General features: G+C 52.3%; 1 protein-coding gene across 1 annotated transcript in view; it reads left to right on the top strand.

Annotated features, from left to right (window-relative positions):
- The window catches only part of LOC101422289 (disks large homolog 5-like), an 82,964-nt gene that overhangs the window by 37,280 nt on the left and 21,592 nt on the right, over nucleotides 1-24,092 (top strand). The window contains 13 exon segments of the mRNA XM_058299231.2: nucleotides 2,491-2,750; nucleotides 4,057-4,369; nucleotides 8,913-9,094; nucleotides 9,926-10,051; nucleotides 13,292-13,424; nucleotides 13,726-13,853; nucleotides 15,766-15,941; nucleotides 16,258-16,361; nucleotides 19,984-20,076; nucleotides 20,882-21,895; nucleotides 22,613-22,736; nucleotides 23,134-23,235; nucleotides 23,238-23,274. Coding sequence (XP_058155214.1) covers nucleotides 2,491-2,750; nucleotides 4,057-4,369; nucleotides 8,913-9,094; nucleotides 9,926-10,051; nucleotides 13,292-13,424; nucleotides 13,726-13,853; nucleotides 15,766-15,941; nucleotides 16,258-16,361; nucleotides 19,984-20,076; nucleotides 20,882-21,895; nucleotides 22,613-22,736; nucleotides 23,134-23,235; nucleotides 23,238-23,274 — 2,792 coding nt within the window.

Below are 24,092 nucleotides of genomic sequence, written 5' to 3'. Positions count from 1 at the left end.
TGTGCCTGTCTGTTTTCTTTACTGAAATTGTACGTCTTCTTTGGTCAAACAGGCCATGAACGAAATAACCAACACCCTGTTCAACAGCCATGCAGTTACCAACCCCTACTGCAGCCCCAGGTTCCCTCCTGAAAGGGGACTCCTCCAGTCACCCCTGACATCTAATTTCGTAGATACTTTTCTGTGTCATACTTAACATATGCACAGCATTTATTTTCATTTCCTGCAACCTGCCTTTTCTCCTAACCCAACAATATACCGTGGGTTTCCTTGTAGTTTTCTTTCAGTTCGGAACTCCCAGCCAAGTGTTCCATGGTTTCGTTGTCAGGGATGGCCTAACCCTGTTCTCCGTGTGTTAAGCACCTTGGTTGTTTGCACTTTCATCCTATTGCAAATAATCTTTCCCGGGACATGCTTACGTCTGCCCTCATTCTTTTTTCCACATTTTCTTAGGTTTGACTCTTAGAGATAAAATTGCTGGGTTCAAGGCAAAGCACATTTTCTCTTTTTATAGGCTCTGCCAGTTTATTTGAGAAATTCATAAGGCCCCTGGAGTCTTCTCTCTTCTGTTTCTTGCCCTGGCCCCTGTCTTTAAAATACAGTATTTTTCTTCTGTAATTCCTGAAAGTTGACTTTCTTTTCCCAGGAACCACAGGCTAATGCCCTGTCATGGGCCCAGAGGGAGGGGCAAAGGGGTTTCTTGGTCCCTGAAGGACACGTCTGGGGAGAAGCGCAGATAATGAGCATTTTGACCCGCCTTGAGTGCAGCCCCAGGTGCGTTCTCTTCTTGCTCTGCTTGCCTTCTAGAGCCGCTCCTGCCACGGCTGTCGTGCGGCGTGGATAGAGCGGAACGCGGGGCTTGGTCCTTCCCTCCCGCCACTCCCACCCCGTCCTCCCAGGCAGACTGTCGGGAGCTCGGGCCTGGGGAGTCATCTCTGGAGACCGCTGCCTGCCTGGGACGAGAAGGACGGTAGGATCCCAGGCTGGGTGTAAATGCTCTCCCTCGGACCTCCACCGCCCTTGGGCTGGCAGGCTGAATGTTTGGCTGCAGTTGTGTGTGCGTTTATGTACGTCTCACCGTTGACTGCGACTCAGTGTGTGGGAAACTAGCTCCTAAGAAGACTGTCTTCTAACGGTGTAAAGGAAAAAGTCTGGACTACTAGGATAGCTTTTCAAATTTTCAAATTTCCTGGTCTGCGCTGAGGCGGTGATTCCCCCGATTTCTCCAGAGGCTGTCGATGGTGATGCGCAGAGGCGGCCCCGGCGCACCTGCCTATGGCAAGAGGTTGCAGAGCGTGTGGGCACGCGAGCACCTCTTCGGCTACTGTCCTGTGGAGAAAGGTTTGTTCTATATGATTCCAGGGGTAGAAGAACAGGCTTTGAAGTTAGAGGAGGTGGATTTCAGCTCAGAGTAAGCCAGGCGTTCTTGTGCAGTCTGCCTGTGCGTGAGTGTGGTTATAACACTGGTGGAAGTGGCCCCTCGGGGTCCCCTGTGACCCTGAGATTCTGTCATCTCCTTATCCCTGGGCTTGTCCCTGCGTGCCCTTGCTCACTGTGAACTTGTGATTTACTCGGCCCTGAATTGTCCCTGGACTGTCAGTGTTTAAATTCAAGGCTGGGGTATTTGAAGGACTTACAATGCAGAGATGCCAAACCATCATATAGACTCCAAATTCTATCCCAGACATGTGAAATTGGGCTCTACCAGGTTTGTGTTCATTCACCTCCAGATGGCCTTTTAAATCATTTTCTCAGTGAAGCTTGTGAGACAAATCTGGAGAGCATTTGGCTGGTCTGCAAAGGACTGCCCCCTTGTGGGCTACTTTGGGAATAACTGCAGTGCCGGGGCTGCACAGTAAACCAGATTGGAGCTAATCGGGTTCTCACCTGGTTTAGGGAATGTTTGGTAATTGAATATTTGAAGTCTTTCTTTTCGAAGTTTTGAGTTATTTCCCATGAATAAGGGCAATACTTTGTAGTTACTGGAACTTTGCCAGACCTGGGTACAAGGTGTTGCTTGATCTAAAAGTCATGAGGGCTTTCTGTTGACTAAGTATGTGACTCCCAGAAGAAGAGCAGGTGCTCAGAGTGTAACATGTTATTTGTACAGTTTAGGCACCATGAGCCAATTTGATCATTTAGGGAAGGTTTTATGTCACTGCAGGGAACTGTTTACCCTTCAAGTTCCTAGATACCAGCCAAGGGCCAGCCTTGCAAACAGGCCTTTTTCTGGATTTCTGTCCTTAAACACAGGCTTAGGTCTGCAATGTTTATGGTTTTCTGCACAGTACTTAATAGAGATTTGTGAATGAATAAATCTGAATGAATCAGCCTCATGTGATGGCAGGGCCTGTGAATGAGACAGCCAGATTCCCCCAGGCTAGAGGGTGGGGCCTCCCCTCCCAGATAGAAGTGTGGGTGTGCTGTGCTCTGGGCACAGCCCCCCAGCCTCCACAGGCCCTGGGTGAGCCCGGCAGTCTCTGTCTCCAGGTGCTGAAGCACAGCAGGTCCTTGGAGATTCTCAACAAGCTGTACAACACGGCCATGGACAAGCTGGAGGGGGTCAAGAAGGACTACGACGCCCTGCGGAAGAGGTTCAGTGAGAAGGTGGCCATCCACAGCTCAGAACTGAACCTCCTGGAGCAGCTGGAGGGGGAGAACCAGCAGCTGCTGAAGCAGACGGACATGCTGACCCAGCAGAGGGACACCGCCATCCAGCTGCAGCACCAGTGCGCCCTCTCCTTGAGGAGGTAGGAGCCGGGGGGCTGGGAGCGGGGCACGGGCGGGCAGAGCCTGCACCCACCCCACCTTCTCTGAGAAGGGCGGGGGAGCTGCTTGAACTCCCCTGGGCGTGGGGGGGAAGGGGGCTAACCTCTGGGCTGGTGGTTATCTGCGAGGCTCCCAGCGCCTTCCAGGATTAAAACCAGCACAGGCTCCTGGTCTCCAGGAAGCGTTGTTTTTGACACCCAGTAAGTCTCATGAATTGTGGCTCCTTCCTCTCCCCTGAGTAGCTCCGAGTGCTCTGAGCTTGCTTTTTTCCTTTTCTTTCCTTTTCTTCCCTTCCTCCCTCCCTCCCTTCTCTCTCTCTCTTTCTTTCTTCTAATGCTGGTAAATCTTTTTTTTAAAAAAAAAGCAAATCTATTTTATTGATACATATCAACAAAGCATGCAGTTCATCCAGGTTTCACCACAAGCGTTTCCATCTGTGTCAGTTACCCACCCAGAAAATAGGACAGCGACTTGTCTTAGGCATTGTTCCTTCCAAAGTTTTATTTTTAAATTAAGGAATATGATCTTCTTCAGGGGTGTGCTCCCTTCCTCCAAATAGTGTTTCGTAAGGAACGTTCCTGCACAACGCCAATTCTCAGCAGTCTTCCTGGGCTTCTTAAGTAGACGTTTTCTCTTGATAAATAGGTTTGGAAATTGCTGGATTGAATTGCAGACAGGTTTCTTTACATCAGGACCTCTTGGGGCCTTTTACTCTGGTATTGCGCAATGTGACTTGCCAAGAGTGGGGCACAGGATGCAGTGTTCCCAAACATAAGCCTCCAGAGCACCCAGCATGTTTAGTGGGACCCTGTGCAGGATTGGGGTTTCGAGGAACAGCCTTTGAGAATGCCAGTCTCGCGCTGCAGGCCCTGACTTGCAGGGCTGCCTTGCACGGGGCTGGCTGGAGCTGTGGTCTCTGTGCTGACTGACTTGAGGCCTTAGTGTCTGTGAAAACGTGGTGGTCAGACTCAACTTAGATCCAAGCTGCTTTGAGCTCCCGTGTGCTGGGCTGCTGCAGCCTTTATTTTTATTTTTTAAAGAACATGGCTTGGCTGTGGAAGATATAAGGTGTTATTTCTAGTAAAACGGGAGGCGTAAAATCCTCAGCTCAGCTTCTGGTATTTGTTAAAGGCTGAGAAAGATTCTAGGTTCACGGACACCAGGACTCCATAACTTTCCTTTGTCGGGGGTGTGGGAGAAAGGCGGTCCAGCACAGTGGCCTCGGCCTAGCAGCTTCCTGGGCAGGCCCCCCGCCCCTCCCCGGTGCCCTGGGCACCACTCCCCTAGGTTCAAGGCAATCCACCACGAGCTGAACAAGGCCACGACCCAGAACAAGGACCTGCAGTGGGAGATGGAGCTGCTGCAGTCAGAGCTGGTGGAGCTGCGGACCACGCAGGCAAAGACCGCCAAGGAGTCGGAGAAGTACAAGGAGGAGCGGGATGCAGTGTACAGCGAGTACAAGCTCATCATGAGCGAGCGGGACCAGGTCATCTCTGAGCTGGACAAGCTGCAGACCGAGGTGGAGCTGGCCGAGTCCAAGCTCAAGAGCAGCACATCTGAGAAGAAGGCGGCCAGCGAGGAGATGGAGGCACTGTGACAGGTAGGCAGGGGGACGGTGGCCGTCCAGCATCTTCTAAAGCAGCCAGGGAGGAGGGGGCTGCAGTGGGCACAGTGGCCGGTCAGAAGCCGCCTTCCGAGTTGGCACGAAGGCCTGCTCATTTTCGCCCGAAACGCTGGCTGAGTTTCGGACGCTGCCCAGGCACCCTCACTCCCAGACCCATGGTGAAGCAGTAGTAGATAATCTTGAAAAGTCAGGGGCTAGAGCAAGGGCTTGCTCGTGAAGGAGAAAGATGCCAACCAAGTCCCCAAAGCTGTCGATGGGTCTGGAAGTGTTCCCTCAGTCGTGGGCATTTGCTTATTAAAGGGGTGGTCAGCGTTCTTCCGGGAAGATGTTATCCAGGGTTGACCCCAAGACCCTTCTCCTCAAGCCTTGCTCCCTGGGGGCCTTACCTCCAGGGTCAAGGGAAGGCTTGCTCATTAGCACCAGCATTGGGCCACTCTGCTGGAATCCTGTGCCTTCAGTGTGGAGTTTTTGAAGACTTCCTACCTGGTCACCCCAGGCCTTCCTCATGGTCACTGCTGACCCCAAGGCCATCTGTGTCCAGCAGGAGCTCCCCCCGTATTTGAGCTTCCCTTTTACATCTTTCAGCTCTGCTGTGTGTTGCTGAACTTGATCGTAGTGAATGTTCTCCCCATCAAAACCATCTGTTTATGCCTCTCCACGTTGCTGCTTTCCTTGGCAGCTCAGTCAGAATGTAGGTTTTAAGGTTGGTCTGTGAGAAACAAGAAGCAAGGTGTTATGGGTGGGGCAGCTTGGCAGGGGGAGGTGGGCACTGGGTGGTCACAGCCAGACCCCTCCCCTCTACCAAGCATGGCGCAGGGCTGGTGCCTGAGAGGCGTCCAGGGCCCCGCGAGGCTTTCTTCCTGTGCTGGGGATGCCAGGGGTGCCAGGGACCGCGGGCATGCGAGGGACACAGCCTTGTGCTTGCAGGGGACCTCCGCAGCCGGGGGCCGCTCTATGCTTCGGCTTCTTCACCTGCCAAGTGGGGAAGACAGTGGCAGCTGCCTCCCAGGGCTGTGACGATCAAATGGTTGAATGTAGAAAAAGCACGTAGAGTGGGCCCCATGAGACTTAGGAACAACTTGACTCTACTTTTATTATTAAGGTTAGTATTATTCTCATCGGAAGCTTACTGCCCTGTGTATATCAGGTTGAACCATAGGAAATCATGTTTTTGTAGGTAAAAGAGGGTCACATAATGGCAATTTCATTCAAAAGGACTGAGACTTCTCTAGCTGGTGGTTGAAACACAATAGGGTATACCTTTTATGTTGATGGATTTTTTGAAAAGATGTTGAAGGAATTTCTAATAAGCAAAGTTAATGCATTAGAACTCAGTAATGGTCCCAGGAAAACTATCAACTCATTTTCCCCTTCTGGGATTTAAGTACTTAATTTTGGGGGTGGGGGTGAGTGGATATTGTCCATATCAGAAAGGGAAACAAAATGACTAGGATGAAAACTGAAAATGACTGAGTCAGTAAGTAAACAAAAGGGTCAAGGAAGAGCAGACGCAGAAAAGTGGATCGCGCAGGTGACGCGCAGTGGGGCGGCGGGGCTGCCTGGGGGGCGCCTGCCGCTGGAGGAGTTGTGCCCTTTGAGGAAGTCTGAAAGCACAGGGAGTGTGGGCAGATCAATGCCCACCTTGCCCTGGGTGCTAGCTCCAGGAACGAGCTCACTGCCGCCGGCTGCTTGCCCAGTGCACTCGAGAACAGAGTGCGCTTCCTGGACTGTGGGGGGGGGTCTTGGCTGAGCATGGAGCCTGCCGGCCAGCTGAGCTGGAATCTTTTCTAGGCTCTGTTCCAAATCGGCAGGCGGGAGAGGAGAGCCTCTCCCTTCCCCCGCAGCCAAGGGCTTCCAGGGCTGAAATGCTCGGCTCCCTTCTGCACTTTGCCTGGCCTCCAGATGCGCCACTTCACCCTGTGGCCTGGGCCGTCCTGGGTCTGACCCTCTCCCTGGGCACACCTCCCTGCTTTCCATGCCTCACCACAGTGCCCTGTCCAGGACCTCCGCCATGGTGACCTGCCCCCCAGATCTCAGAATCAGCTGCTTTTTGTCTCTGGTGCGATTCAGGCTTCCCTGGCAGTCTCTGCCCTTCTCTCTGCACCTCTCTTCCCTCCTTCCCTTCTGCTTTCCTTCCCTTGGTCCACTCCCCTTCCCATGCCTTTCTCTTGAATGGGCAGGAGGGGCCCGGGAGGTCCGGAGACCAGTCAAGGCCTTTGCCCAGCCCTGGGACCAGCTCTGCTCTGGGCGCCAGGCCCATTGTGGACGCCAGGTCCTCTCCAGAATCTGGGTCTGCTCTGGGTGTCGGGTCAGCTCTGGACACCAGATCCCTCTGCCTTCCCTTCTGCTTCCCAGCTGCTGCGTGGGCCTGTCCTGGACCATGCCCCCAGCCTCTGGCCATCAGCTGACCTGGTCCAGTTGGGGCTTGTGGCCCTCTGGTGGACCAAGGTGCTGCCTGGGGCAGTGGGGGGTGGGGTGGGCACTGCCATTGGTCACAAGTTCTCCCCAGGTGCTGGGTCGCTTCCCAGGTCAGGCCCCTCTGACCAAGCCCCCAGCTCACAGAAAGGATGGCGTGGCTGCCTGGCACAGTGGCTGCTGCGTCCCTGCCCCCCCATCGCCCGGGCAACCGCAGTGCCCCTTTAGGAGCGGAGCTCAGCTGTGGTGGAGAGAGCCTGAGCAGTGCGGGAGAGGAAAGGAGCAGGAAGGAGTTTTGGAGCTATTCAGGGGCAGGGAAGGCAGCAGGAGACGGGACTCTGAGAGGAGCGTCTGGGGGGCTGGGCTGCAGCCCGGGGGCCTTTTGAATTGGCCTCAGGCCTGCGCCCCACGAGTGGTGGGAAAGCCAGCATGTTCTTCCCCAACCTGGGGCCCCAGCCCCGCCCAGGGGCTGTGGGGAGAGACCTTGGGGGGTGCATGGTGTAGAGGGAGGAACTCTGGAGTGAGAGTTGGAAGGCCGGGGTCCGGGCTCAGCGCTCCCACCAGCGGGGGCCTTGGGGGCCTCTCGGATCCTGAGGTTCCTCGGCAGCAAACCAGGCTCCCACAGAGGGCCCTCTCGGGGCCTCTCAGCTCCCGAATTGCAGCGCTCCTTATGAGTTACCGCCTTCGTGCCCCCCTCCACAGACCCAGGTGCAGAGCTGCTGTGCTGCTTACAAGGAAATAGTCTTTTTGGGTGAATTCACTTCTGGGACCCACAGGGCTGAGGGGCCCAGGGGGAGGGAGAGGGGAAGGGGGAAAGCCACCTCCCCTTGGGGTCTCCACCTCTGGACGGCAAAGTGAGATGGCTCCGTACCAGAGTGGAACTAGGTACTAAGACCTCTCAGATCCTGAACTCGATGAATCCTGAGCATTGAGTAAAACGGCAGGTTTTAAGAGTGTGATTGCTGAACGTGTTGCTTATTATAACACTTGACATAAGAGTAATACAAATAAGGGTTTCCTTTCAAAATAGCAAACTGAACACTGCATAAGAGTGAAGAGAACTGCGGAAAATGGAAAGTAAAGTGATTGAAATTGATCTTGTGAAATGTGAGGTCTGAGCAGAGTGGGTCAGAGGCCTTGCTGATTTCCGGCGTATTTGTGGTGCAGTTGCCCCAGCCCTTTCCGATGCTGCTTGAGAGGTGGGGGCAGCTCCAGGGTGACGCCTAGGATCTTCCCCTGTCTCCTTCGTCCTGGTGTCTTGGTGAGGACCCGAGGTCTTTTTGAATTTGTTTTCAGCAGAGGCGGTTCTCTTCTCTTCCATGGAGAGGTAGCTGGGTACGCTCTTCATTTGTCTTCCTTGGCCTTATGCAGAGGTGGAGATGGCCCATGTGGAAATGAATGTCATGGTCATACGCGGCTTGCCGTTGAGCTCGAAGCAGAGATGGTTTTTGCACTAGACACTTGCTTTGTCATTTCACCTTTTCCCCTTCTTAAGGTTTGTAGAAGCATAGAGAGAGCTTTCTACATGAGTGCTTATAAAAGTTCAATTTGAGATTTTAGTAGAGCATGCAATTCTTTGAGGAGGTGCCAAGATGCAGATGCTTCATATTTCAGCTTTTTAAGCAAGCTGAGATAAACAGTTCTTCAGCAAAAATTCCTGGAGTTTTAGCCTTTAAAAATAATGCAGTCTGCCAGATTATAAAAACCAGTATGGCAGACACAGAAGGTGGGGCAAGCATTCTTTTCCTGCCTGGAGCATGTGGGCAGTGCAGCCTCGCCCCATGATGTTTTGTTGCCAGCCCTTTAGAGAGATGTAGCACGCTCTTGCAGATAGAAGCCAGTTAGGGGCTGGCCAGGGCCTCTGACAAAGCCCTCAGCCGGGGCCTCCGCTGAGCCGGGCGTGGACTGGGCCCCTCATCGGGAGCCCGAGCCGTGGCTGTGGACATGGGGGTTGCGGGCCCAGGAGAAGGAGCGGCTGTTGGCTTTGGCTGTGGCTGTGATCCGCGCCTCCCCCAAACCTAGAGCTTCGGCTCCAGCCCTGATCCTGGTAGGAGCCAGAAAGCCCCACAAAAGTCCCCTCTGCTTGTCCCCTCACCTCCCCCAGATCAAAGACACAGTGACAATGGATGCCAGGAGAGCCAACGAGGTTGAAATCCTTCGAAAGCAGTGCAAGGCTCTGTGCCAGGAGCTGAAGGAAGCCCTCCAGGAGGCAGATGTGGCCAAGTGCCGGCGGGACTGGGCCTTCCAGGAGCAAGACAAGATCGTGGCAGAGCACGACAGCATCCAGTAGGCACCGCCCCCCCCCGGGGACCCTGCCGGTTGGGAGCCCCTTAGTGCGCAGTGTGGGCTGGAGGGTGTGGCCAGGGAGGCCCCGGCGGGGGTGGGGAAGGGGTGGTGGGCTCCCTGTCTGCTCCCGCTCTGACCCTGCTCTGACCCTCTCCGTGGTTTCTCCGGGTGCAGTCCTTGCTCAGGGCCCGGGTGTGGGGTTTGGGGCCATGGAAAGGTGGGGACCAGCCCCTGGGCACAGCAGCATCAGGCGGTTCCAGAAGTGGCACAGAGCCCAGGCTCCCATGTTGCCAAGGCTGCCCATGCCCACCTCCTCTCTGGAACAGCTGAGGTAGTCCTAGGGTCCTCAAAGCCACAGTTTGCTTTAGTAGAGCCATGCCATGCCTGGCCTGTGCCCTGGAGGGGCTCAGACCTGCAGAGGTGTGAGCCTGGGGCTCCCACCTGGCTGTGGGTTGGGGGGTGGCTCCAGAAAGCTCCTAGACACATGGGCTCTGCAGCACAGGCTGCCAGGTGGGCAGGGGGGCTCATGGAAGAGACCTCCCAGGTGGGTCTTGAGCCAGGTGGGAGTGAGCATCTGCAGGAGGGTGGGGCGGGGAGGAGGGTGGTCTGTAACTCCAGGCACGTTGAGGGGGAAACAGTGGGAAGAGCCTGGAACCTGATGCTGCTTGCTCGGGGGTCCTCCCTGTCCCCTCTGTCTCATGATGGGCCCGGCCTGGATGATCACCCCCTGGCTCCCCAGCCTCCTTCTGTGCATCTAGGAGTGTCCATCGCAGGCCCTCAAGCTTTCCATGCCTCTTGTGCTGACCTTGCCCGCTGCCCCCTCTCTGCCAGGATGCTGTGTGACAACCTGCGGCGGGAGCGGGACCAGGCGGTGAGCGAGCTGGCCGAGGCCCTGCGCAGCCTGGACGACACGCGCAAGCAGAAGAATGACATCAGCTGGGAGCTCAAGGAGCTCAAGTACGCTGGGGTGGGCGCCTTGGGGATGAGGCAAGGGCTTTTCCCCGCATGCAGCCTGGGCACCATGTTCTTCTCTCTGCCCCGCTCCGTCAGTCCGTAGGGCAGGTCTAAGTGCCGCCTTTTTTTAAAAAGATTTATTGCTCCCCATCCCCTCATTGTTTGCACTCGCTGTGTCCATTTGTCTTCCTTGTTTCTTCAGGAGGCACTGGGAACTGAACCCAGGACCTCCGGTGTGGGAGGGTGGCACCTCATCGCTTGAGCCACCTCTGTTCCCTGCTTTGTTGTGTCTCTCTCATTGTGTTTTTCTTCTTGTGTCCCTTGTTGTGTCACCCTGTTGCACCTACCCATCACTTCAGCTTGTCTTCTTTAGGAGTCACCAGGAACCGAACCAGGGACCTCCCATGCGGTAGACAGGAGCTCAGTTGCTTGAGCCACATCTGCGTCCCTCACTAGAAATTCTTTAGAGTGCTGCGGAACGTGTCCCCAACCCCTCCATCAGCAGGATCCATGTGTGAAGGCACAAAGGAGGAAAGCCTTGCAATGTAGTCTGTCCGGGCAGTCTGCCTGGGGACTTGCCAGCCATTCATTCATTCTGTGATGTTGGTTGAGGATGTCCTCGGTATGGGCCAGGCCCTCTGGACAGCCGTGGGCAGACAGTGCTGAGCCAGCAAAGTCCCTAGGAGGAGCTGGACAGATGGGGCCGTTAGAGAAACAAATATGTCAACAATGAAAATAGTCATGACTGTGAGTCAGTGTTTCCAAGGCAGCATATCTCAGGCTCATCCATCCACTCTGCTTGTGTTATGAGGCTGTCCATTTAGAGGAGAATCTTTGGGGTATCAGACATCCTCCCTGTGGTTCCAGCTTGCTCCCAGGAGAGCCATTTAAGGCATGGTGGCCTTTAGCAGTGGTTGATAAAAGAAAGATCACACTTTAACCGTAGAAAGTGGCAGAGCCCGATACCCATCAGTGTAATAGAGAACTTGAACTTGAGAAGCAGTGGTTCTCTGTACATTGGAAGTTTTCCTATGCTGATAGTGTGGGGAAGGGGAGGTAAGAGCTGGTGTGTTGTGTGAGTGTACAAGCCTGCACACACTTGAGTGGTGGCCTTTGAGGGAGTTGACAGTGCTTCCTCCTCCATTCAGTAAAACCTAATATTTATTTTGAAAAATCAAACCAGAATCTCCAGGGTTTGAGTGCTCTAAGAAAAGTCTCAGGCATTTGGAACCTAAGTGTCCAACTCCCCCTGCCAGGTGCCCGCCTTGGCTCTCATGAGCAATGGATCTAAATTAAGTTAAATCCTGGAACCTCTGGAGCTTGAACCTGGGAGAAGGTTTTGCATTTTAATTGCACCAGAGATGCCGGGAACTTTCAAGCATCTTCCATTTGTTCCTTTGGCATACTTGGATTTGTACCTTCTCTCTGCTAAGCTCCTAAGTTCTCTAACCCGTGATGCTGACGAGGGGTCAGTGCTGTTCCCAAGGAAGCCCCCAGCCTGTGGGAGCACAGGTGTGCACCCGATCAGATGACAGCGGGGGCGAGTGCAGCACGCATTAAATGCAGAGCGCTGGCCGAGGGCTGTGGGACCTTGGTGGAAGCACCCTTCACCTGGTCTGGGGTGGGGACTGGCGGTGTCCCAGGAAGGCCAAGCAGCCTTTGGAGATGGCCAGAAAGACCTCGGGCCGGCCAGAGCTGTGGGCTTGGGGGAGGGCACACTTGAGCAGGAATCGAGCAGGTTACAAAAGAGCGTCCCTGGGGCTGAAGGGTCACACCGATGAACCCGGAAAGGGGGTTTGGGTTTTAGGAAGAAGGGGCATCACATGCAAGTCATCAGGATATTGAGTCTTTTGTCATCTTTTTCATGGCTTTTTGCAGAGCTGAAGTTTTTAATTTCACGAAAGTCCTTTTTATCTTCCCCTAGCCCAAGTCTTGAAAATTTTCTCCTATATGTCCTTCTCAGAGTTTTGTGGTTTTAAATTTTACATTTAAATCTACAAAATTAAATTAAAAATTGAACCCATGATCCATTTTGAGTTAATTCGTAGAAGTTTTGAGGTTTAGATCATTACTTTTTTGCCTGTGGTGTTCAGGTGCTCCAGCACTGTTTGTTGAACGGACCATCCTTCCACTACTGGCGTTGGTTTCATCCACATTGTTAAAAATCCGTTGCCCTTTGCTTGCGAGGGTCTGTTTCTAGGCTCTCTATTTCATACCATTGATCTGTGTCAGTACCACACAGTCCCAATCAATGTAGTATATAATATGTTTTGAAGTCAGGTAGTGAGTCCGCAATTTATTCTTCCTTTTTGTATTAGCCAAAGTGGTGTTGAGACAAAGTACCAGAAATATATTGGCTTTTAAAAGGGTATTTATTTGGGGTAGAAGCTTACAGTCACCAGGCCATAAAGCGTAAGGTACTTCCCTCACCAAAGTTGCCACATGGTGGAGCACGATGGCTGCCTCGTCTTCGAGTTCCACCTCCTTCCCCCCATCAAGGCTCCATGTCCCAGTTTCCTCCAGTATCGCTGGTATAAGTCCCATCTCTCTCTCCAGTCTCAGCTGCTCTCTTCCTTCCACAAGGTCAGCTATGGACCGTCAGGCTCTCTCTCTTCCTGGGGTCTCTACCGTATCTATTCCTCTCTGTTCCTCTCCTGTGTGTTTACTTCCCAGGGCTCCAGCATCCAAAACTCTTAACTGCCTCCTCTGCCTTGTTGTTTTCTGTGAGTCTGCCCCCACATCCTACTGGCCCAATCCAAGCCCTAATCATAATTTAATCAAGTAAAAGTGAAACCTAAATTCAACACAATTTAAGGGTATCACTAGCCCAGAGGAACAGACCAGTTTACAAACATAATCAGTATTTCTTTTTGGAATTCCTCAGTAATATCAAACTGCCACACTTTTCAAAATTGTTTTGGTTATTTTAGTTCCTTTTCTCTTCTGTATAAATATTAGATAGTCTCATTCATGTCTACAAGAAAAAATCTTGGTGGAATTTTGGTAGGAAATGCATCGAATGTATAGATCAATTTGTAAAGGATTTGAGTCTTCCTTAAAAAAACACAGTAACCAACCACCGTGAAAACCCACTGAGACTGAAGGGGCCATGACTGACCCTCCAGATTGATTGGGAAGCCAGTGTGAGGGGAGGGGGAAAGGAGTGCATTCGGTTTGGGCTGGGAGCTGGGACAGGCTGGGTGCTTCCCCGCCCAGAGAGCTTCCCCATGACCCTCTCCGCAGGGAGCAGATGGAATCCCAGTTAGAGAAGGAGGCCCGGTTCCGACAGCTGATGGCCCACAGCTCCCACGACTCGGCCATCGACACGGATTCCATGGAGTGGGAAACGGAAGTGGTAGAGTTTGAGAGGGAGACGGTGAGTTGCCTTTGGGGAGTGTGAGTGTGACCCCCAAGCTGGGTGGCAGCACGTCGGTCCCCTGTGTCACATGGCAGATGCCAGCATGCACGCGGAAGGCAGAGAGAGGAGCAGAGAGTAGGGGGGAGGTGGCGCCACGAGGACGTGTGTCTGTCTGCAGTGGCTGACAGGCGGGGCAGCTGTTCGCAGGTTTCCAGCCGGGGGCCCGGGCTCCGTCAGGCACGGTGAGGGGACTTGGGGGTTTGAGAGCCAAACCTTCCTCCTTGGTGCTCGGTCAAGTGTGCTGCTGCTGCTTTGACAGGAGGATGTGGATTTGAAGGCACTCGGGTTTGAAATGGCAGGAGGCGTGAACGAGCCCTGCTTCCCGGGGGACTGCGGCATATTTGTCACTAAAGTGGACAAAGGGAGTGGTGCTGATGGCAGGTTAAGGTAAGAGCCGAGGAGCCCCAGGCCCTGGAGGGAAGGGGTCCCCTCCAACCCAATGCAAGGGGCCATCTCCCAGCGGGCCCCGAGAGCGCCAGACAGCGACTAAACCCGTGTGCCTGCGGGGCGTCCGTCCAAGGCCTGCAGGCGCGGCTGCTAATTTTGTTCTTATAGGAACCTCCCTGCCTCTCAGTTGCCTCTGCCTCTGCTTTCCCCCTGTCACCAAGGTGCTGCCGCTTGCTCCTCTGACTAGGAAAGGTCTCGGTGGAATGAGTAAAAGCGTAGGGCATGCCTGCTCATGCCTTGGAATAGGAATGACTGAAAATACTGTGTGCTTCCACAGTCCTTACTGTTTGCTCCATGTATATAAATAAATTCATTAATCTTTACCATCCTATGAGGAAGATGCTTTATTACTCCCCTTTTACAGATGAGGACACTGAGGCACAGAGGGCCTACGTCACTTGCGGAAGGTCACTCAAGGTTGGGTGGAACTCAGTCCAGGCAGCCCAGCTCTAAGTCTGCTGTTAGGTTGGTGCAAAAGTAATTGTGATTCAGACCATGAATTTTAAATCATTATAACTAGGTTCAAACACATCTTTATTACTCAAAATAGGAACCATTACAATCAACACTTTTTTGCCAATGAGAAATAAGTTTGTTTATTCCTGTAGCATAAAAATCCTTACTTCGGGATTTGATGAACTCTTGGAAAGCATTTTCTGCATCCTGCTGGTTGTGGAAGCATTTTCCCTGCAAAAAGTTGTCAAGATGCTTCAAGAAGTGGTGGTCAGTTGGTGAGAGGTCAGATGAATATGGCGGACGAGGCAAAACTTAGTAGCCCAGTTCTTTCCCTTTTGAAGCATTGGCTGTGCGACGTGTGGTTGGGTATTGTCATGGAGAAGACTTGGGCCCTTTCTGTTGACCAGTGCTGGCTGTAGGCATTGCAGTCTTAGTGCATCTCATCGATTTGCTGAGCATACTTCTCAGATGTTATGGTTTCGCTGGGATTCAGAAAGCTGTGGTTGATAGACCGGCAGCAGACCAACCAACAGTGACCATGACCTTTTGTGGTGCAAATTAGGCTTTGGGAAGTGCTTTGGAGCTTCTTGGTCCAACCACTGAGCTGGTCATTCCTGGTTGTCATATATAATCCACGTTTCGTTGCACATCACAATCCCATCGAGAAATGGTTCCTTATTGTTGCGTAGAAAAGGAGAAGATGACACTTTGATGATTTTTTTGAATTTCGGTTAGCTCTTGAGGCACCACTTATCAAGCTTTTTCACCTTTCCAATTTGCTTCAAATGCTGAACAACTATAGAACGGTCAACATTGAGTTCTTTGGCAACTTCTCTTATAGTTGTAAGAGGATCAGCTTTGACGATTGCCTTCAAATGGTTGTTGTCAACTTCCAGTGGCCAGCCACTATGCTCCTCATCTTCAAGGTTCTCATCTCCTTTGCAAAACTTCTTGAACCAACACTGCACTGTATGTTCGTTAGCAGTTGCTGGGCCAAGTGTGGTGTTCATGTTGTGAGTTGTCTTTGCTGCCTTACAACCAATTCTGAACTCAAGTAAGAAAATCACTTGAATTTTTTTTTCTAACATCATTTCCATAGTCAAAATAAATACAAAATAAACAGCAAGTAATGTCATTAGCAAAAAACCATAAAACTAGAAATGTACATTAAAATGATGTATAACATAACCACAGTTACTTAAGAATGTATTCCAGTATCAAATGGCAAATTTCAGCAATGCAAAATTGCAATTACTTTTGCACCAACCTAATAGTTTAGCCATTACGTGCTGGGAAGAGGAAATCTTTCTGGACGTACAGGGGGTCCCCGCTTTCCAAACAGGCACAGCTGGTCCGGCGTGAGCGAAGTTGCTGACCTGGCTTTGCCCCTCCTCAGGGTCAATGACTGGCTGCTGCGAATTAACGATGTGGATCTCATCAACAAGGACAAGAAGCAGGCGGTCAAGGCGCTCCTCAACGGAGGGGGGGCCATCAACATGGTGGTGCGGTGGCATAAGTCCCTGGGTGGGAAGGTGGTCACGCCACTGCACATCAACATAAGTGGACACGAAGGTACAGGGGCCGGCAGAGGGGGCAGGGTGCCACCTCCTTTCAGGCAGGTGATGGGTCTCATTGCAGGGGCAAGGCGTGGATGTCATTCCAGCGCTGCCCACGCGCCTTCCCCTTCTGGTCTTGCTGGTCTCCCTTTGCATGCTTGATTCAGTTCACCAGATGTGCATTGCATCCGGGGCCTGACCTGGGCAGGGTGCCGGCTCGGGCAGGGTGCAGTCGGACAGCACCCCCCTTTTTGATGTCTGGTTAGCAAAGATGAGGCAGGACCATGACTGGCCGGGCCAGGCGGTGACCGCGGTCTGCCTTGTGCTTGCAGACAGCGGTGTCAGCCTGGAGAATGGAGTGTACGCCGCCGCCGTGGTACCTGGGAGCCCTGCTGCCAAGGAAGGGTCTCTTGCAGTGGGAGACAGGATTGTGGTGGCAAGTCTTGCTGGGACGAGGTTAGGGCCAGGGTGACCCGCTGCAGACAGACAGTTGAATTACAGTTGGAAGGTTTGAGAAAGAAATGTTCTTGGGCATTGCTCTGTGTGAACATTTAAAAATAATTTTGGGGGGAGCGGGTATAGCTCAGTGGTTTGAGCTCCTGCTTGCCATGGTCCCAGGTTCAATCCCCAGTACCTCTAAAAAAAAAAGATTTTTGATCCTGATGTCTTGATGATGTGTTTCTATTTATTTTAGAAACTTAAGAAATACAGAAAACGGAGGAAATAAAAGTCACTTGTATAGCTACCACCTGTAGAAAAGCTTCCTTAACATTTTTATGAATTTCCCTGCAGCCTGTATTCTATGCATGAATGTACATTTAGGAGAACTTTTTTTTCACAAGTTGATGTCATTGGTGTGTAACTTTTTGGATCTTTCATACTAAACATTATATCCTTTATTTCTTTCATTTTTTTATTGTCAAAGTAAGACTTGCTGTAAAATCTTCAAGTGATAGATACATGCATACAGTGAAAAGTGGTCCGGCTCTTTCCTTCAGTCCTGCTCCCAGAGCTAATCTCTGCCCCCACTTGCTGGATGTGCCCCCAGACCCTAAGTGCTTATACAAACCCACGTGTGCACGTACAGGGCTCTGGTGGGTGTGTGTTTCTTTCTGAGTACGTGAGCTCATACTGTGTTACTCTACAATTTGCCCTCTACATTGTGGCTGTCTTTCCATATCGAGTCTCATTTCTATCCCCTCAGTGATGTTCTGTTGGATTATGTGTAATGTAAAGCCCCCTCCCTTGCCGGTGACATAGGCATCATTTCCAGTTTTTGCAATTGCGCACAGTTCTACACCAAACGTCACCTGTGTGCATAGCTGCTTTGGGTACATGATTCTCTCTCTGGCGACTCTACTCTGAGTCATAGGGCATGCACATTTAATATTTTAAACTCACTTTCTGAACTTGAAAATGTCTTAAACTTTTTCATGATATACCCACAAAATTCCAGTCATAGTGCTGGCAGTGAAAATAACTCTTCCTCCAGTTCCAGACTCTGCATCTACCAACCTCCCTCGGCAACCTCCCACGGCAGCCACTGTTAACAGTTGATTGGGTTTTCTTGCAGAAATATTTAAAACATGGGTATTTCCTACTCTGCCTTTTCATCCAGATGGGATCAGAGCATGCTCAGGTGTCAGCCTTGCTTTTAGTTTCTAGCGGCGTGGCTTGGAGGTCCTTGCACACTTGCATGTCCCGGTCTGCCTCCCCGTTTTGCTAACTTCATGGTGTTCCTTGACGGCAGCAGCACAAGCTGTGGAACCAGTCTCTTCCTGATGGTCATTAGGACATTTTTTTCCCTAAAAATTAAATATATATGTTGGTAACATATATAAGATTTCCCATTTTAATATTTTTAAGTACATGTCAGTGGCATTAATCATATTCACAATGTTATGCTGACATCACCACCATCACTACCAAGACTTTTCCCCCCTCACCCCAAACAGAAACTCTGTGCCCGCTTGAGACAACTCCCCACCCCCTCACCTCAGCCCTGGTGACCTGTAATCTACTTTCTGTTCCTCAGAATTTGCTTATTCTAGATATTTCATTTAAGAGGAATCCTACAATATCTGTCCTTTTGTGTCTGGCTTATTTCACTCAACATGATGTCTTCAAGGTTCACCCATGTTGTAGCATGAGTCAGAACTTCATTCCTTTTTATGGCTGAAGGATATTCCATTGTATGTCTAGACCACATTTGTTTACCCATTGCTCTGCTGATGGATACTTGCATTGCTTCTACCTTTTGGCTAACAATGAGTAATGCTGCTGTGAACATGTGTCTAAATATCTGTTTGTGTCCCTGTTGTCAGGTCTTTTAGGTGTATACCTAGGAGAGCAGTTGTAGTCATGGTAATTCATTGTTTAACTCTTTGAGGAATTTCTTCACTGTTTTCTATAGTGCCTGCAGCACTCTGCATTCCTTTGAAGACATCTTTGTCTTTACAAGTACTGCTGGAGAGGGCTCCAGGCTGTCCTGGAAAGTGTACGATGGGGTAAATTCCTGGTGTTACTGCTCGGCCAGGAGCCCTGTGCATTTAGCAGTTGATAGGATCTTCTCACTCCTGGCCTTTTCAGTCCCACCTGCAGTATATGAGAGAGCTCCCTGCTTCACATCTTTGCCAGTTTTTCTCAGATTTTCTTTTGAGCTGGGGTTTAAAAGCATATTAAAACGACCATTGTGAAAAATGTTAAGTCGTGGAAAAGTTACAAGGAGAGCAATAACCAAATTAATCCTCCACTTTGATAATCACCCTCCATATACTTTTTTTTAACTTGATTTTGAAATAATTATAGAGTCACAGGAAATTGCAAAGAGAACCTAGAGAGCTCCCATGTATCCTTTACCCATTCTCCCTCCAGGGCTACATCTTACACAACTAGAACATCTCGACCAGGGAGTGGACAGCTGTACGATGTGTATGTGTGGTTCTGTGCCGTTCCAGCACGTGTGGTTGCATGGAACCACGAGTGTAGTCAAGACACACAACTGTTCATCTGCACAAAGCTCGCCCTCGAGTTGACCCTTTGTAGTAACAGCCAGCCCTCCCCTCCCACCATTCCTAAACCTGGCAACCACTCATCTGGTTTCCATCTCTGTGATTTTGCCATTTTGAAAATGTTGTACAGTTGAACTGCAGTATGTGACCTTCTGAGATTGGCTCCTTCCGCTCAGGCTCATGCCTTTGAGAGCCATCCAGGGTACTCTGTGTATCGGCTGTTTGTTCCTTTTTATTGCCGAGTGTTAATTGATGGCATGAAAGTACCACGGTTTGTTTAACCATTCACACATTGTACATGCCCTTTTTAAAAAGATCAGGGGAGTGGATGTGGCTCAAGCAGTTGAGCACCTGCTTCTCATACAAGCCCAGGGAGGTCCTGGGCTTGGTCCCTGGGCAAAATAACAAACAAAGCACTCAGGAGAACCAGTCTGGTTCGGTGGTTAGGCACCGGCTTCCCACACCTGAGGTCCTGAGTTCAATCCCCAGCTCCAGGACCTCAAAAAAAAAAAAAAAAATAGGTCTGGACATGCCTGGAGGGCTGTTGGCAGAGATTCAGGGACAAGGGTTGAGAGATGAGCCTTCATTTCACGTGGCTCCTTTCGGTTTACAAAGTCTTTTGCAACCGTGTTTCCAGTCTCCTCACTGCCTCTGGGAGGGGTTTGAGTTTATTTTCCATTTTTTAATATGAAGGAATGGGACTTGGAAGCTCTGAGCTGCATCCAGCATCATGCAGCAGGAAGTGGTGGGACAGAAATGACCCCCTAAGGTCTTTGGGGCTCTGGCCCCAGACGGACAGGCATTTTTCCCTGGAGTAACTTTAAGGGTGTGTGTTTCACTGGCCTCAGAAGCCTTTGCCTGGCTCCTTGTGCCTGGCTCCTTGTGTCTTACCACTGAGCGGCTTTCTCTCATCTGCCCACTCCAGAAGGTGTGGCCTTACAGAACCAGGCCTGCTCCCCTAGGATGGCAGCCGGGCCATGCCCCTGCCTGGGGTCTGCCCGGGGCCGCCCTGCGGGTGAGCTTGATGGGCTCTCTGTTTGGTCCTAGATCAATGGCATTGCACTGGACAACAAGTCTCTGAACGAATGTGAATCTCTGCTGCGGAGCTGCCAGGACTCCTTGACCCTCTCTCTCCTAAAGGTGAGGCTCCCTCCCTGTGCCTGGCTCTGCTCTCATTGTCTGGGACACAGACAAAGCCTCAGCTCTGCGGACCCCAGCTCTACTTCTCAGCATTGCCGGAAGCTTGTTTCACAACATGTAGGGCGTGCGTGAGCCCTGATGGGATCCTGGCTTAAAACAAAAAGCAGCTATAACTGTATATTTATATACAAAAGTATATTTTGGGGGCAGTAGGGTATATTTGAATACCATCTAATATGATGTTATCATATAATAATATCTAGTTATTCAGATGATAATAGTGAATTATTTTCTTGTGTAAGGGAATAGCCTTATTTTGAGAGGTATGTGCTGAAGTTGTTTGGAGTAAAATGTCATATCTGCAACTTCCTTTCAGACAGGAAAAAACAACTTGGTAAAATGTTGAATCCAGATGGTAGGTTTATGGGTGCTCATTGTACTTTCCTATTAATTTTTCTACATAGTTGGCAAAATTTATAATAGAACAAAATTACTTGTCTGTTTCGATAAGAGCTATGTATTTTTAACACTGCAATTTTGCTTTTATGTTTAATAATTTTTTAAAAAATGTGTAGGATGTTGTACAGGTAAATTCAGAAAGTGCTCAGATTCAAAGGAACCATGTGGCTCATGTGAGTTCCAAGGGGCCAGGACTGAGAACTGCAGGTGCAAGCCGCACCTGCCAGAGGGAGACAGGGGTGTGTGAGTGTGTATACAGGTGTGTGCATCAGCCCCTCTAGGTCTTTGGATGGCCCATTTCAGGTCCTGCAGTCTCATCTCCCTTGCTCTCACTCCTCTGCTTTAGGTGTTCCCTCAGAGCTCCTCATGGAACGGCCAGAACATCTTTGAAAATATCAAGGACTCGGATAAGATGTTGAGTTTCCAAGCGCAGGGCCCCGAGGTCCAGGCTTACAATAAACAGAACTTGATGCAGCACAACAACTCCACACAGACAGATATCTTCTCCGTGGACAGGCTGGAGGACAGGAAGGAGCCAGGCCCCCCTGGGGGCAGCGGCTCCTTCCTGCACAAGCCGTTCCCTGGGGGGCCCTTCCCGGGCTCCCCGCAGGCCTGCCCAGGCACCGCGGAGCGTAGCCCCAGTTCCTTCCGCTCGGACCTCTCCGGGGAGCGTGGCTATGGGCTGGTGGATGTGTGCAGCTGGCGGCCCCTGCTGCCCTTTGAGACAGAGGCGGGCCCTTGTGGGATGTCCGAGGCCCCCCTGGATAAGGCACAGTCCAAGAGCTCCAACAGTGGCGGGACGTGGCCCAAGGCCATGCTCAGCTCCGTGGTGGAGCCCGAGAAGCTCTCTGTGTACAAGAAGCCAAAGCAAAGAAAGTTCATCTTTGACCCGAACACGTTCAAATGCCCCCAGACACCCCCCAAGATAGACTGCCTTCTCCCCGTCCCTGCTCACTCTCCCCAGGCCTCCAAGAGAGTGGGGCCCCTGACACCCCCAAAACCTCCCAGGAGGAGCGACTCCATGAAGTTTCAGCACAGACTGGAGACCAGCTCCGAGTCAGAGGCCACTCTGGTGGGCAGCTCCCCATCCACCAGCCTCCCGGCGGCCCTGCCCCCTGGCGCGGACCCCGGGGAGCCCACGTGCACTTCGCCCCCTCGTAAGGCGAAGGTCCGCATCGCCTCCAGCTACTACCCTGAAGGTGACGGGGACTCCTCCTACCTGCCGGCCAAGAAGTCCTGTGACGAGGACCTCACCTCCCAGAAGGCTGACGAGCTGGGCCAGAAGCGCCACAGACCCAAGTCTGCTCCCAGTTTTTGGCCCAAACTTGCCCCGGTGGTCATTCCCGCTCCGTTCCTGGAGGTAGAGCTCTGCCTGGGAGTGGGGCCTGGTGGGAATGGGGGGTCATAGCAGTCGAGAGCCACACCAAGGCGTCCTGCACCAGGTCCCCAAGCTTGCTTAGCCCTGGCTCCTTCGCCCGAGGGGAGGGAAAGGAGTGGAGGAGGTGGAGGGGGGAAGCAGCCCCAATGGGAGGTGGGAATGCGGAGCTAAAAGAGGAGCCCTTTCTTAGGAGTAGCATTTGATTTGCTTATTCAAACAGCTTTTGAGCATCTGCGAGAAAACACGGTGGCGCAGACTTGCCTTGAAAGGTTTAGGGAGACAGGCTGGCGTACCTGTTCAGCCAGCCTGGGATAGTGTGGTTGTTTTGGTGTGTGCTGTAGTCGTTTCCAGAAGGAAGAGAATGCCACAGGTGGCGGGCAGCATTCAGGGAAGCTGTGCCGCTCCTGGCGGACAGGAAGCACGACACGGTGCAAGCCGGGTTGTGACTGTGTGTTGGAAGCACCCGTGTTCTCACCATTTCTACACATAAGCCCTCTTTATTTGAAAGAACAGGGATTCTGTCTCTGGTTTTCTTCTGAATTGGTTTTAAGGGAAGCTCTTGCCTTTCCGCTAATGTCTGCACAACGTGAATGAGCAGCGCCTTGGTGTCGGGAGGAGCTCCCGAGCAGACGTCAGCTTTCAGGCGCGCCCACGTCGCTGCCTGCTTCCAGCAGTCGCCTCTTGCCTTTGTTTCCTCAGGATCAGAAGTGTGTCCCGGCAGGTGGTGACCTCTCCCCGGAGCTCCCGGAGTGGTCCCCTTACTCTCCAGGCCATTCCGGTCGGCACGGCAACCCCCTGCTCTACCCCAGCAGGGTGTCTGTGGGTGAGCTGATGAGGCGGGTGGGGGCAGAGGTCCATGTGGTCGCATGGGTCTGCCCAGACTTGGGAGGGTGGGGGGCGTTGGCTTACAGCCTGAAGAACTGGAGGTGGTCCCTGCCTGTGATGTTTTGTCTGGCATCGGTGACAGTCGTTTCTCAAGGCACTTTATCCCCCATCCGAGCCGGGATGTGGAAGCATTAAAGTGGGTTTGTCCGTTTTACTGGTGGAGAAAGGCAGGTAGCTCTTTGCTGGGTAGCGGATTGGCAGCTGGCGCCCTTTTGGACTTGTGAGTCCTTTCCCCAAATTACTCTGCAGCTTCTTGGTGGTGCTCAGGGCCAGGGGCCGGGTACGGGGCCGATGGGAGGCTCTGGGGCAGTGGTTCTCACCCAGACCCTTTCCAGGCACCATCCCCCGGAGCGTGACACCGAGCACCGCTGTGAGCTCCATCCTGAGGAACCCCATCTACACCGTGCACAGCCACAGGCTCGGCCCCTGCAGCTCCCCGTCCCCAGAGAGCTGGGCCCCCAGGGTTTGCACCCCAGGTATGCGAACCCCCCATGCCTCCCTGGCTCCCCTGCTGTCCAAGCCTACCCGGGCTGCCGGGCACCCAGAGCTCGTGGGCAGTTTGGCCAGGAAGGGGCTTAGAGCAGCCTGGGGTCCCCTGGAAGGTGAGCTTTAAAGGTGGCCCCTCCCTCCACCAGCACAGGGTCTGTAAAGCTCTTGAACCCCACAGAGGCCCAGACCTCCCTACAGGTCTGGCTTTGTGTCCACAGCGTGTTTGTGCCCTAAGTGCCAGCACTGACCCTGTCGTGGAGGAGGAGATGGCCGCATAGGAGGGGGCTGGGTGGAGGCCACTCTTGGGCTCATTCATCTAGTTATTTGACAAGTATTTACTGAGCACCTCCTAGATGCCACAGACTGTTCTAGTTTCAAGGGGATGCAGCGGGGCACTGAAGGATGAGCTTGCTGGCCCGGCAGTGCTCTGTGTTCACGTGTGGGGAGGCAGGCAGGGTGGTGGCTCTGGAGACGGGAAAACATGGCAACAGGCTGGACTGTGACTCGAAGGCAGGGTGGGCCGCCTGATGGGGGGGTGCTGCAGTGACTGCGAGGCGGGAGGGGAGGCTGGCTGTCCCAAGACTGGGGAGCGCCCCAGGGGAGCAGAGAGGTAGGTGCCTGGGCTGAGGGTGGGGGGTAGCAGGCAGTGCACTGGCTTGGGGGGCAGAGTGATTGGAGTGTGGTGGGGGACAGTGGCTCAGGAGGGGGTCACAGGTCATAGGGGCCTGAAAGCAAAGGTTTGGATTTTGTCCCGAGTCCGGTGGGGTCTGTGGGAGGGAGGGCATAAGCAAGAGGCGTCCTCTCT

The sequence above is a fragment of the Dasypus novemcinctus genome, chromosome 6 (assembly GCF_030445035.2).
Source record: "Dasypus novemcinctus isolate mDasNov1 chromosome 6, mDasNov1.1.hap2, whole genome shotgun sequence".
NCBI classification, from domain to species: Eukaryota; Metazoa; Chordata; class Mammalia; order Cingulata; family Dasypodidae; genus Dasypus; species Dasypus novemcinctus.
This window is presented reverse-complemented; position numbering and strand designations above follow the sequence as displayed.